Raw genomic sequence first — 13,011 nt, 5'->3', positions numbered from 1 at the left:
CTTTGGTAAAAGGGGTAAATTGGTCATCAAAAAGAAAGGAGGACCAAGGCATTCTTCATATAATTAATTAAAATGCCTTTATTAGTATGGCATGTTCAATAGAAACAAAGTTTTAAGTAGTATCAACCCATTGATGTGATGAGTCAAAAAAGTTGGTGCAAAAAAGGTCAATGCAGGGCCTCCCGGGTGGCGCAGTGGTCTAGGGCACTGCATCGCAGTGCTAGCTGCGCCACCAGAGTCTCTGGGTTCGCGCCCAGGCTCTGTCGCAGCCGGCCGCGACCGGGAGGTCCGTGGGGCGACGCACAATTGGCCTAGCGTCGTCCGGGTTAGGGAGGGTTTGGCCGGTAGGGATATCCTTGTCTCATCGCGCTCCAGCACCTCCTGTGGCGGGCCGGGCGCAGTGCGCGCTAACCAAGGGGGACAGGTGCACGGTGTTTCCTCCGACACATTGGTGCGGCTGGCTTCCGGGTTGGAGGCGCGCTGTGTTAAGAAGCAGTGCGGCTTGGTTGGGTTGTGCTTCGGAGGACACGTGGCTTTCGACCTTCGTCTCTCCCGAGCCCGTACGGGAGTTGTAGCGATGAGACAAGATAGTAATTACTAGTGATTGGATACCACGAAAATTGGGGAGAAAAGGGGTTAAAAATTAAAAAAATTAATAAATAAAAGGTCAATGCAGAGGATTAACCAATAGCTGCCCGGACTATGTAACAACCTATTTAGCAGTCTTATGGCTTGGGGGTAGAAGCTGTTCAGGGTCCTGTTGGTTCCAGACTTGGTGCAACGGTACCGCTTGCCATGCGGTAGCAGCGAGAATAGTCTATGACTTGGGTGGCTGATACCGCCTGGTATAGAGATCCTGGATGGCAGGGTGTTCGGCCCTAGCGTTGTACTGGGCTGTATGCACTACCCTCTGTAGCGCCTTGCAGTCAGATGCCAAGCAGTTGCCATACCAAGCGGTGAAGCAGCCAGTCAAGATGCTCTCAATGGTGCAATACTTTTTCCATCCAGGATCTCTATACCAGGCAGTATCAGGGGATGGCTTGGTCAAAAGTAGTGCACCAAATAAGGAATAGGCTGCCATTTGGGACGTATCCCCTGACTTCTTGTCTGAATAATGCACATGAATCACTGCATCACTGCTACCAGGAGTGACGAGGTGAAATGGAAACTCCAAAGGAAGAATACCAAGATACAAAGCACCCAAATATGCTCTTTACATATGCTATATTCTTGTTGATGTTTTGATGTGTTCGCTTTGCTAAAAAGCACTGCAGTTATATATTGACTAATTTATACTGTACAAGTAACAACATGGAATCCCTCATCCAACAGGCTCTCAGATCTCTGGGCCAAGTGATAAGTCATCCAGTTCACTTTGGCAAACAGCAGCTTGTTCTTGAAAGAAGTGCCACAAAAAGGCCCGGCCTGGAGGCTGAATTCTTAAGAAAATGATTTATTCAAAGTGCTGCATGTACCACTCTCCACTACACTCCGCAGGTCAACTATTTATAGTCAAGCTCTGCTAGTTTCCCTGAAATCACTGTCCATCCAATCAAGATATTGGTGCCCCTTTAGGCGCATCCCCGGCCGTCCAGATGGGATCAAGGCTAATTCCTCCCCAATCCCTCAGCACTGGCCTACTGAGGATTGTGTTTATCAGGCACGTTTGTCTCACTGCTGCCCAGTAGCCCTGGTCCCACAGCCAGCAGTGTTTAGAACGATAAAAGCATCTGTAGCTCACTGACAACTCCTCCCACAGTGTTATTTTTGAAGGTACAATGTGTAAATACCCTCTATACCAGGCCTCTCTCTAATATTCGGAGGGGGAGTAATGGTTGACTTTCCTTTTCATCTATTTCAAACATATTTTTATACATTCATCTGAGAAATGTTTAAAGGTAATACAGGGACATTATTTTCATACAGCCAAGAACCTCTGAGAAAACATGGTACTCTAGCATCACCTCAGGCTTGGGAGGCATTTTACATGAGGGTGAAAATAGAATCTGCGTAAAGCAGAATGTGAACTGTTCCCACAGCTATGCCTTATGTGTAGCCCAACGAAACCGCCCTGTGCCCACTCTACTCACACCACTGACCCCAGAGCTCTGAGAGCCTGCATGGACCACCTCTCAATCTCTGACAGGGATGAACTGGATGCAAGAATGACCGTTCTTTGAGTGGAATCTGGAGACTGTAGCCTAATTTATACCCGGTTCAAATGTTTCCTGATCTTGTTCACATTGTGATTGTGGCCACATTTTCAGACATGCGTCTAAACATTGTATGTTTGCCATCTTATCCGCATCCCTCCCTATATGCAAGTTATATGACATTCTTTCATAATATTTATTTTGACACATATTGATGCCATAGGTCAATGATTTTAGAGGGTGGAATAATGATGATTAAAATGTTTTTACTGTCCAGATCCATCTACACTTGTAAGATATCCAGACACAATGCCTGCCTGACTACCTCCGGAGGTGGGCAGGATGATCTGATCATAATCAGATCACAATGTATCTTTTGATTGTCTACACTTGTCTAAAAATGTTGGCACAATCAGAATGTGGACAAGATCAGGAGGTCTACTCTTCATATATTCAAAGACGACAAACCAAGTAGCCCATTCAAACCATCTGATTTCCCTGTGTTTCTTGAGCCATGTAATTTGCCCTGTTCAGAAAACACAGGGCCACTGTAAACACGTCATGAAATGAGCCTTAACTGTACTGTTTCAAATGTCAATAATTCCGCATTAAAAAACAAAATCTTTGGTATTTACCAAGGCTGTATGCCAAATAGTCTTTACATTTTTCTATTTATCCAACCACCTTGGGGAAATCTACTGGCATGGCACCTAGTCCACTTCAACAACTCCATCTCCAAACAACCACAAGATATGTACTTATCTGACCCTCTGCATGGTATATCTTTAAAAAAAAACATGTATCAACCCATTGAAAATCCTGGATGGTGCTCCAATTCCTCCTCGGGCAGGCATGGTTAAGACAGCAGAATCCAAGACAAGGGCTGAAGCGCCACTCTGCAAAGGTGTCAGGGTTCTTCCCTTAATGTTTACTACAGAGTGACAGGTTCGGCCTGCATGGGGCCATGGGTTCTTCTGTGCTGCTGATCAAATAAGCCAAAACACAAGCCTTACGATAAGCTGGGAGCTGACAAATAAATCACAGAGGAGCATCATTTCAGCATATCAGCATTCACTCCTGAAGTAAAACATGCATGAAATGACTCCAGCAGGTACTGTGGGCCTTGTGATAACACAACAAAGGACCTGTCCTTCACTCCTATGGAATATTTTTTTTTTAACTACTTTGATCATATGGAGCTGTTTTGATTGAAAATCACTTCAAAGTAAGATTAAATTATGTGCATTATTAAACTAGTAGAACTATCATCACTCATATCAATCATATTAACATATTCAGTTCAGCGAGGCAGCGCTGGAACTGTAATCGTCTAAACTGTTATATGGCTTTAGTCAATTCATTAATCATTCTGTGTAATAAGATGCAGCAGTCTGGTTCAAAAATAAAACCCCTTGTCAAAGTAAATTAGGGATGACATGTTTGCTGGTTTCCTAGAATGGATGATGTGCATCCCAGTTATAAACCAAAAAGGGCTTCTTTAATCTGGGCTTTAAACAAAGGAGGCAACAGGGCAATTGAGATGACAAAGAGATGGGTTTGCTGTTTTATTTGTTATGGCTTTGGCCATAAATCAAGGAGTGTGTGTGAATCAGAGGAAATCTCAGCAGAGAGACAGTCCATTTTACCTTGTCTGGGGCTCCATACTGGAGATTACCGACATCCAGAGGGGTGATGAGCGGCACGTTTTGGAAGCCATCCTCCACACTGACGGGTTTAGCGCCTTTGTCTTGTAGATTACTCCCCAGTTTAACCATCTTTACCAATAGAAAATAGTGCACTTCTCAAGCAGATGCTGTAAATATGACAGACACTGTTAGTTAATTGTACATGTCTAATTTATCAAACAATAAAACATCTACTGAGAACGCAAATCAGTGTTTTTTCTTTGGACATTACATTCATTGGATTTAAACTTTACCTTTATAATACTTTTTTACAGTCTAATAAAACGCTCTGAAACCGCGTTTTAATTTCCTAAATATTGGATAAATTAAATATTGGGGGTAAAAAAAAAAGGTGGAAAATCCCATTTTCAAACGCCATAGAGCAGGCGTCAAAATAAATCCTATGTTCGTTCATAGGCTAACTGTGCATAGGGATGCACCTGCAGTAGCCTAGCCTACTTCGCCATTCTTATCGGCCAAAAACAAAAGATCTCAAACAAAAACATCTACTTACGATGGACGCACTTGTATAAGTCCTTTTCGTTTCTTCGTCTGCTGTTTTGTTATATCAAAGACAGGATGCAAGGAGCAGATGCGTGAAGGCAGACCGGGCGTAGTTGCAATCAAAACTCAGCGATGCTGATGCAGGAAACTAGACAGCCCGATCCCTGCAGAGACTAGCGGGCTCCGTAAGCAACCCAGAACCCAATTCCAAACACTGCCTCCTCACTTTATGCTTGCATCTGGCGCCGCTAGAGGGATTTTTGAATGAAATCGCACATTTGTTATGCGTGACTTAAAAAGGACCACAAACCGCATTCAGATGTATTTTTTTAGTCTTTATCGCCACCTAGAGACTTAAAGTTAGAACTGTGCCGTGTCTGTGTCTCTCCCTCTGCATAATAGTCTATCCACTAGAGGCTATATAGGCTAGGTAAAGAAGGAAGACGGCAAGACGGTAAAAAGGGACATTAATGGACTTCAAAGTCCAAATTCGACGCATGTTTTGAGACATCAAAAGTTATTTAATGTCAAGATAGGTCCACGTCCCAAGCCATCTGTTTTGTATATCCAGCTATACATTTACATTACATTTAAGTCATTTAGCAGACGCTCTTATCCAGAGCGATTTACAATAGCCCCTACGCCACAATTAATGGAAAAGATAATCCGATGAGAAAGACAATGATCTGTCCATCATCAAATATAAATCTAGTGCATTGAAAGTGTTAGCCTATGTTTTTATTTGTCTGTATGTACGTTATATTAAAGGGCGGTATTTTCCACCTGTTTAATCTGGCCATCAATACCAAAATCTGTTTCACTAAACACCACAAGAGGGTGCAAATATACAGGAAAACATGCATCCATCCCATCAATCCACTGTATGAACAAGTAAAAAAGGTGGAATTGGGAGCTGGGGTGGGGGAGACCTATGGGCGGGTTATGGTTAGAGTTAGGTTTGTGCTTAGCATTACAGCTGTAGGGCCATTGCTATACCCTTTTAGGGTTAGGGTTTGCCGTTATTATTACAGCTGTAATGCTAACCTCAAACATAACCCTAACCCTAGCTCCATTTGTCCCTTACCTTGAGAAACAAACTTTTGCCCTCAGAATAGCCTCAATTCATCAGGGCATGGACTCTACAAGGTGTCCAAAGCGTTCCACAGGGATGCTGGCCCATGTTGACTCCAATACTTCCCACAGTTGTGTCAACTTGGCTGGATGTCCTTTGGGTGGTGGACCATTCTTGATACATTCAGGAAACTGTTGAGCGTGGAAAAACCCAGCAGCGTTGCAGTTCTTGACACAAACCGGTGCGCCTGGCACCTTCTACCATACCCCGTTCAAAGGCACTTATATAAATCGTTTGACTTGCCCGTTCACCCTCTGAATGGCACACGTACACAATCCATGTCTCAATTGTCTCAAGGCTTAAAAATACTTATTTAACCTGTCTCCTCCCCTTCATCTACTCTGATTGAAGTGGATTTAACAAGTGGCATCAATAAGGGATTATAGCTTTCACCTGGATTAATCTAGTGAGTTTATGTCATGGAAAGAGCAGGTGTTCTGAATGTTTTGTACGCTCAGTGTACTTGTTGTACTGTAGATATAAATAGTGGATGCATCCAAGAACCATATATGTGCCTTTTGAAAATAATTAAATAGACTTCATGAATCATTACAGAAAGTATGGAAAATATGTATGAAAACAAGTACAATTGAAAACAAGTAGAATTGAAAAAGAGGTTTCTTTTAATAATGACACTTGATGTGGGTGTACAAATTCCCCACCCCCCCTTTTTTTTGGACAATGTCATAATTTTTCTAAACGCACATGCATGGTTGAGTTGAGTTGAGTTTATTTTTATTTTTACAGGGACAGTGCACATTAATCAACGTTTCAGTAAAAGTGCCGGTTTTAGCCAGCCGGCTAATTTTCAACCGCAGTCCCTGGGCAGGTTATTAAAAACAATTACAATATAGACAATAGCAACATAGAACAAGCAAGACATAGCAACATAGGACAAGCAAGACGTAGCATACAGACAGAGCAACATAGAACAAAAAGCAGCAAGACAAAATTCATAAAAGCAACAAAGTGTTTCCACACCTCACAAGTTACAGACAACAGACATGGAAAGCGGCAACACACAGCTAGGGACCATGTTCACAAATCTGATTGACCTTTAGCCATGTCTTCAGCATTTTGTGAAAGTGTGATATGTGGTGCAGTTATGTGTGTCTGATAGCAGTGTATTCCAGACATGGGAAGCTCTCGCAGAGAAAGCGGATTTAGAGGTGCTTTTCCTTAGGGGAACTATACAGTCACCTCTCATGGCAGACCTTGTGGATCTGCTGCCATATGTTTGGGTTTTCTGTTTAACAAAAATTCTGAGTGGAGGGGGAGCCAAGCCATTTAGGATCTTGAATACAAGACATGCATCGGTGTATTGCACAAGATTTTCCCAACTCAGGAGCTCATGCTTTCTGAGGATGTGACAGTGATGATGGCTATTGGGCTTCCTATCAAGCACTTTGAGAGCCTGTTTGTAGACAGACTGAATAGGTCTTACTGTTGTACAGCAAGCTTGGGCCCAACTAGTCAAGCAGTATATTAAGTGGGGGAGTATCATAGATCACCATCAAGACCATGGTGCTTGCCTACGGAGCTGTGAGGGGAACGGCACCTCCGTACCTTCAGGCTCTGATCAGGCCCTACACCCAAACAAGGGCACTGCGTTCATCCACCTCTGGCCTGCTCGCCTCCCTACCTCTGAGGAAGTACAGTTCCCACTCAGCCCAGTCAAAACTGTTCGCTGCTCTGGCACCCCAATGGTGGAACAAACTCCCTCACGACGCCAGGTCAGCGGAGTCAATCACCACCTTCCGGAGACACCTGAAACCCCACCTCTTTAAGGAATACCTAGGATAGGATAAAGTAATCCTTCTAACCCCCCCCCTTAAAAGAGTTAGATGCACTATTGTAAAGTGGTTGTTCCACTGGATATCATAAGGTGAATGCACCAATTTGTAAGTCGCTCTGGATAAGAGCGTCTGCTAAATGACTTAAATGTAAATGTAAATTTGAAATTTGAAGTACAGTTTTGCTACCTCTGTAGTCAAACAATTTCGTATAAATCGGAAATTAACTAGGTTGAATTTGGTTATTTGAATTACCCATTTCACATGCTTTTTAAAAGAGAGGTTGGAATCAAGTACGATGCCAAGGTACTTAAAATCAGATACCACCTGGAGCTTCTCCCCTGACACATAGACATCTGGCTCAGTAGCATCTGTTGCCCTCTTTGTGAAGAACATGCAAACAGTTTTTTTCACATTGAGATGCAAACACGAGTCACTGAGCCACTTTGTAACCTGGACCATTACAGTAGTGAGTTCTTGTGCAGCTTGTTGTTTGCTCTTTGCATGCACATATATCACTGTATCATCTGCATACATTTGAACTTCAGACCCAGTACAGACAGAAGGCAGATCATTAATGTACAGGCTGAACAGGAGGGGCCCCAGTATTGACCCTTGGGGCACGCCCACATCCCTTTCAGTCAGTCAACTTTCGGGTACCACATACTATGGGGAGTAGCACTCTCGCGACTTCGCTTGAAGGTTCTACAATCAAGCCTGACAAGGCCAATAAAATCCATGCCACGCTGGGAACCTGCCTTCCACAGGTGATAAGCGTGAAGCTCGGTTTAATTCCTTCAATTATTCCTCTCTTCACCTCGGTGTGAACAGGAACGAGTCACGCTACGAAAACAAACAATTGGAGAATGAGACTGTCTAAACTGTTGCATAGTGTTATAGCCTGCTCACCCGCTGGACGTTTTGTGCTGAAGTTTGTACTTGTTTCCTAATCACAAACTATTTGCTAGCGCAATGAGTAAGATGGCTAAGAAAGCAACCGAAACGACGGTGGCTACGCTGGGTTTGTGGTGGAGATCATGACATGCGGTTATAGTATTTCTCTGAAAGATACTCACGATTTATGTGTAGTTTGTCTTGGCTTGGAACACGCTCAGGCGGCCCTCGCTCGAACCAGTCAGTGTGCGCATTGCCACGTACGTGCGGACAAACTCCCTGGAAAGACATGTAGCATTCTTGAGGAAGCTTGGAGTTGCCGATGGCGATTTTCCTTTCCCGAATGCAGGTACCTCGGCTTGGACTGAGGTGCCGGAAGAGGAGAGAGACTTGGGGCTGTGGTCGGAACAGATGGAATTAGCATCCCAACAGGGGGATAGTGAGACAGTTGGTTACATACAAAGCCCAGGTTCGGATGACGACTTGGTGTCTCTGGACGGCTCCGGGAGTTTCTCGGATGAGGAAGAGGACTTGGTTCTGAGACAGCCACCTCCTCACTCTACGGGAGTCGCAGGGGAAAACATAGTTTACAATGCATCGTTCATAGAACTGCGTTGCAGGGTAGCTATGCGTTTGGAGGTGACCAAAGTCAAACACCACCTACCCCTGTTTCTGGATTTCATCGAAGAATTGACAACAACCTGGTCCAACCTACATTCAGCTAAGCTGTTGCTGCATGGGTGTGCCCCCTTCTGGAAAGGATTAAAGGGACAGGGCTGGTACTCACACCAGGACATTGCTAATGCGAATCCTACGCTCCCTAACAAGCACGGTTGCTTTTCGGCTGCTCAGCTGGAGAAGGTGTATAGTGCAGAAGGGGTGGCTGCCCGGTCCCTGTTGTCTGTCACTACGCTTCAGGTCTACCAGACCGAGTTGCTGTAGGAGCTCGGTATGGCTTTGGCCACAGGAGAGCCCCACGCAGAGCTCCTGGATGAGATCCGCGTTACGGCTGACTTCATTCTACGCATTTCCCGGTGCACCCTTCTGGCGCTTGGGAAAAGCATGGCAACTACTGTGGTGGCACAGCGTCATCTTTTGTGATGCTTTCGCAGGTGCCATAGAGGAACAGACAGATGTATATCGATGAGCCAATATCTCCCACGGGGTTGTTAAGCTTGGCCATGGAGGCTATGCTGGCACAGTTTGAGGCCAAAAAGAAGCAGGAAGAGGCGTTGCACGCTTTTCTTCCTCTGAGGTACTTTGGGGATGCCGGTGGGGCAGCTTCTGGAAGGTCGGCAAGTGGAGCTCTGCCGGCTTAGCGGGCTGTCCCTGGGTTCGGGTCAACACCAGGTCAGACAGGCCTGGTTCCCATCCGCAACGCCAGTCTGCCTCGCACCCAGGGGCGAGGTGAGAGAGGGACCTGCAACCTCACTGGGAAGGAGACAGCCCCCGCATACGTAGCTCAGGGATGCGGGGTGGCACGGGGTCAGGTCCTCCCTTGCCATCTGCCCCAAACACCCGTGGTGACAACAGCACGGTCAATCAGGGTACGTCACGATGCCTCCAAACCCAGAGTGGACCGGGCTTCAGGCAAACATATGCGCCTAAACACATTGTTTCAACCCCATTGTTTTCGGGTTTCAAGAGTGTTTTGTAATTCTTCATGTGAGTTCAATAAAGCATGTCCCTCCACATTCAGACACAAGGTTGTAAAGAGTGGTGGAGATTTTTTTTTAAGATACAAAAATAACCTATTTCTGCCTGTCCACGACAGACGTCATACCCCCCCAGATGGCCCTTTATGGGAGACTCGTTGCCTGCTCGCATGCACAGTGTCGCCCTGGGTAATGCAAACCATAACATCGTGGTACAAATTGTTGTACGTACCCTATTTGTTTGCGGTGTCATGAAGTTGACTGTTCACCCGGCCTCAGCACCGGTATTAAGGGAGGAATTTCCTGGTACCGAAAAGGGACGGGGTTTACGCCCCATTCTAGACATACATGCCCTGAACAAACATCTCAGAGTTTACTAATTCAAAATGCTCACAAATCAGTGGCTGTTACAGTCCGTGTGTTGGTTCACCACCATTGACCTAAAGGATGTAAACTTTCATGTGCCCATGTACCCAAGTCACAGAAAGTTCCTGAGATTCCTTAAAGAGGCAAGCCTACGAGCTTCTCGTCTCCATCTTTTCAAAGGTGGTGGAGGCAGCTCTGGCACCCACGAGGAGCCAGGGGCTGAGGGTATAGGCCTATCTGGACGATTGGCTGATAGCAACAGAGTCAAGGGAAGGTGTCCGCGTTCCAGCTCTGCTTGGCCCAATTTCGGTTGGGGCTCACAGTACGTTTTTGCCAGTTACTGCACCTACTGGGGATAGTAGCTTCTATGATAGTGGTCATTCCCCTGGGACTATTATTGATGCGGCCATTCCAGCAGTGGGTACTAGCAACGAGCTTGGATGCATCTTGCCACCTAAACTGGTCGATTCAGGTGTCCCCGACATTCCTTCGGTTACTGGCCCAGCGGAGGGATCTCCGGCTGCTGTCACAAGGGGCTCCTATGGGCCAGGTGTTGTCTCGCAAGGTGGTCACGACAGATGCGTCCCCCCAATGGTGGGGCACGCTGTACGATGGTTACTCAATTTGGGCAGTATGGACAGTGTCACAGAACTTTTGACTGTGTACTTAGCATTTAGGCGCCTAGTCCCGCGTTTCCCGGGCCGTGATGTGCAGGTCAGATCCGACAACATGACAACGGTTGCATACATCAACAGGCAGGGGGAACTCGGTCCCTCCCCCTCCTCACCTTGGCTTCCTGTTGCTGTGGAGCAGAGCCCATTTACTCTCACTTCGGGCAGTGCATGGTGTTCTCTAAGCAGCATCTCTCTCACTGACGGGTTGCATCACTACCTGGTATGGCAACTGCTCGGCCCTAGATATTGTCAAAGACTCCAGCCACCCTAGTCATAGACTGTTCTCTCTGCTACCGCACAGCAAGCGGTACCGGAGCGCCAAGTATAGGTCCAAGAGGCTTCTAAACAGCGTCTACCCCCAAGCCATAAAACTCCTGAAATTCTAATCAAATGGCTACCCAGACTATTTGCATTGCCCCACTCCCCTCTTCTATGCTGCTGCTACTCTCTATTATCTATGCATAGTCACTTTAATAACTCTACCTACATGTACATATTACCTCAATTACCTCGACTAACTGGTGCCCCCGCACATTGACTCTGTACCGGTACCCCCTGTATATAGCCTCGCTATTGTTATTTTACTGCTGCTCTTTAATTATTTGTTACTTTTATTTGTTACTTTTGGGGGGGTATTTTCTTAAAATTTGTTGGTTAAGGGCTTGTACGTAAGCATTTCACTGTAAGGTGAAATACCTGTTGTATTCGGTGCATGTGACAAATACAATTTGATTTGATTTTGATATGATTTGAATTGATATGATTGTGGCATATTTCCCTGGCATATAGCAGCAAGGAGCAGGGGTTACCTAGACGAGTAAGCGCCCACTCCACTGGCATATTGGGTGTTGTTTAAAGGGTTGACTATAGGAGATATTTGTGCTGCAGCGAGTCGGGCATCACCACACACTTTTCTTACGGCAAGGACAGGGGAAAGTCACTAGGCAGCGCACCGTGTTCTCAATACCCAGACTGTCACATCTGGTGGTGTCAGGTCTGGGTTGTCTGCCATGGGCCATTGGGGCCTGATTATATTTCCCCATAGTACGTTTTAACAAAGTTGACTGACTTAAAGGGAACGTAACGTTATGACTATAACTACTGTTCCCTGAAGGAGGGAAAGGAGATACAACACCAGTTTGGCCCCGCACCGCCCGTTCCTGGGCTTGGTGAAGAGCATTATTAAATTGAAGGAATGAATCCAAGCCTCACGCTTATCACCTGTGGAAGGCGGGGCTTCCATCGAGGCACATATTTCATTGGCTTTGTCAGGCGTGATTGTAGATCCTTCAAGCGAAGTCGCGAGAGTGCGACTCCCCATAGTATGATGTACCTCGTTTCCCTCCTTCATGAAACAGTAGTCACAACGTTACATTCTTTGTTTCAAGGGTTCAGTGCACTACTTTTGACCAGGGCACATAGGACCAAAAGCCACATAGGACCAAAACAGTGTTCAATAACAATAATCTAAGGAGATTTCAAATTCCTGTCCTAGAGTACTCATTCTTATAAATGTACTACCTAAGGGACAACATGTCCAGGGCAGAGGCTTTTCCTTGCTATGAGTCTTACCAGACACCACGGCCTAGCTGTGCTTAATGAGGGGTCCATGTCTCTCTGACCTGGTTGCTGGCTGCTACAGAGGCAGAGAGAGAAAGAGAGAGGCAGGCAGGCATCCGGTCGCAGAATGAATTGGCTCAGCAGAACCTTTGTCTCCACTGTCAGAGAGACAGGCGTGATGTCATCTGGATCTTTCATCCAAGTTTTTTGTCACTATTATTCTATACTGAACAAAAATATAAATGCAACATGCAACAATTTCAAGATTTGACTGAGCTACAGTTAATATAAGGAAATCAGTCAATTGAAAAAAATTCATTAGGCCCTAATCTATGGATTTCACGACTGGGCAGCGTTGCAGCCTTGGGTGGGCCTGGGAGGGCATAGGCCCACCCACTTGGGAGCCAGGCCCAGCCAATTAGAATTAGTTTTTCCCCACAAAAGGGCTTTATTACAGACAAAAAAAAATCTCAGTTTCGTCAGCTGTTCAGGTGGCAGGCCTAAGACAATCCCGCAGGTGAAGAAGCCGGATGTGGAGGTCCTGGGCTGGCATGGTTACACGTGGTCTGTGGTTGTGAGGCCGGTTGGACGTACT

General features: G+C 45.8%; 1 protein-coding gene across 2 annotated transcripts in view; it reads right to left on the bottom strand.

The window, feature by feature from the left end:
* LOC139583485 (neuronal vesicle trafficking-associated protein 2-like) overlaps positions 1-5,159 on the bottom strand; it is a 38,101-nt gene extending 32,942 nt beyond the window's left edge. Inside the window, exons 1-2 of one of the 2 annotated variants that reach the window (XM_071414621.1) lie at positions 4,353-5,159; positions 3,800-3,966 (exon numbers count right to left, since the gene is read on the bottom strand). In XM_071414621.1, the coding sequence (XP_071270722.1) occupies positions 3,800-3,928 (129 nt within the window). In that variant the 5' untranslated portion in view covers positions 3,929-3,966; positions 4,353-5,159. The remainder of the gene's footprint in view (positions 1-3,799; positions 3,967-4,352) is intronic. The other variant, XM_071414631.1, reaches the window with a different exon arrangement.
* Between the last annotated feature and the right edge of the window lie 7,852 nt (positions 5,160-13,011).

Source organism: Salvelinus alpinus, chromosome 1, assembly GCF_045679555.1.
Source record: "Salvelinus alpinus chromosome 1, SLU_Salpinus.1, whole genome shotgun sequence".
NCBI lineage: Eukaryota > Metazoa > Chordata > Actinopteri > Salmoniformes > Salmonidae > Salvelinus > Salvelinus alpinus.
Note: the sequence above shows the minus strand (reverse complement) of the source record. Positions and strands in the feature narration are given on the sequence as shown.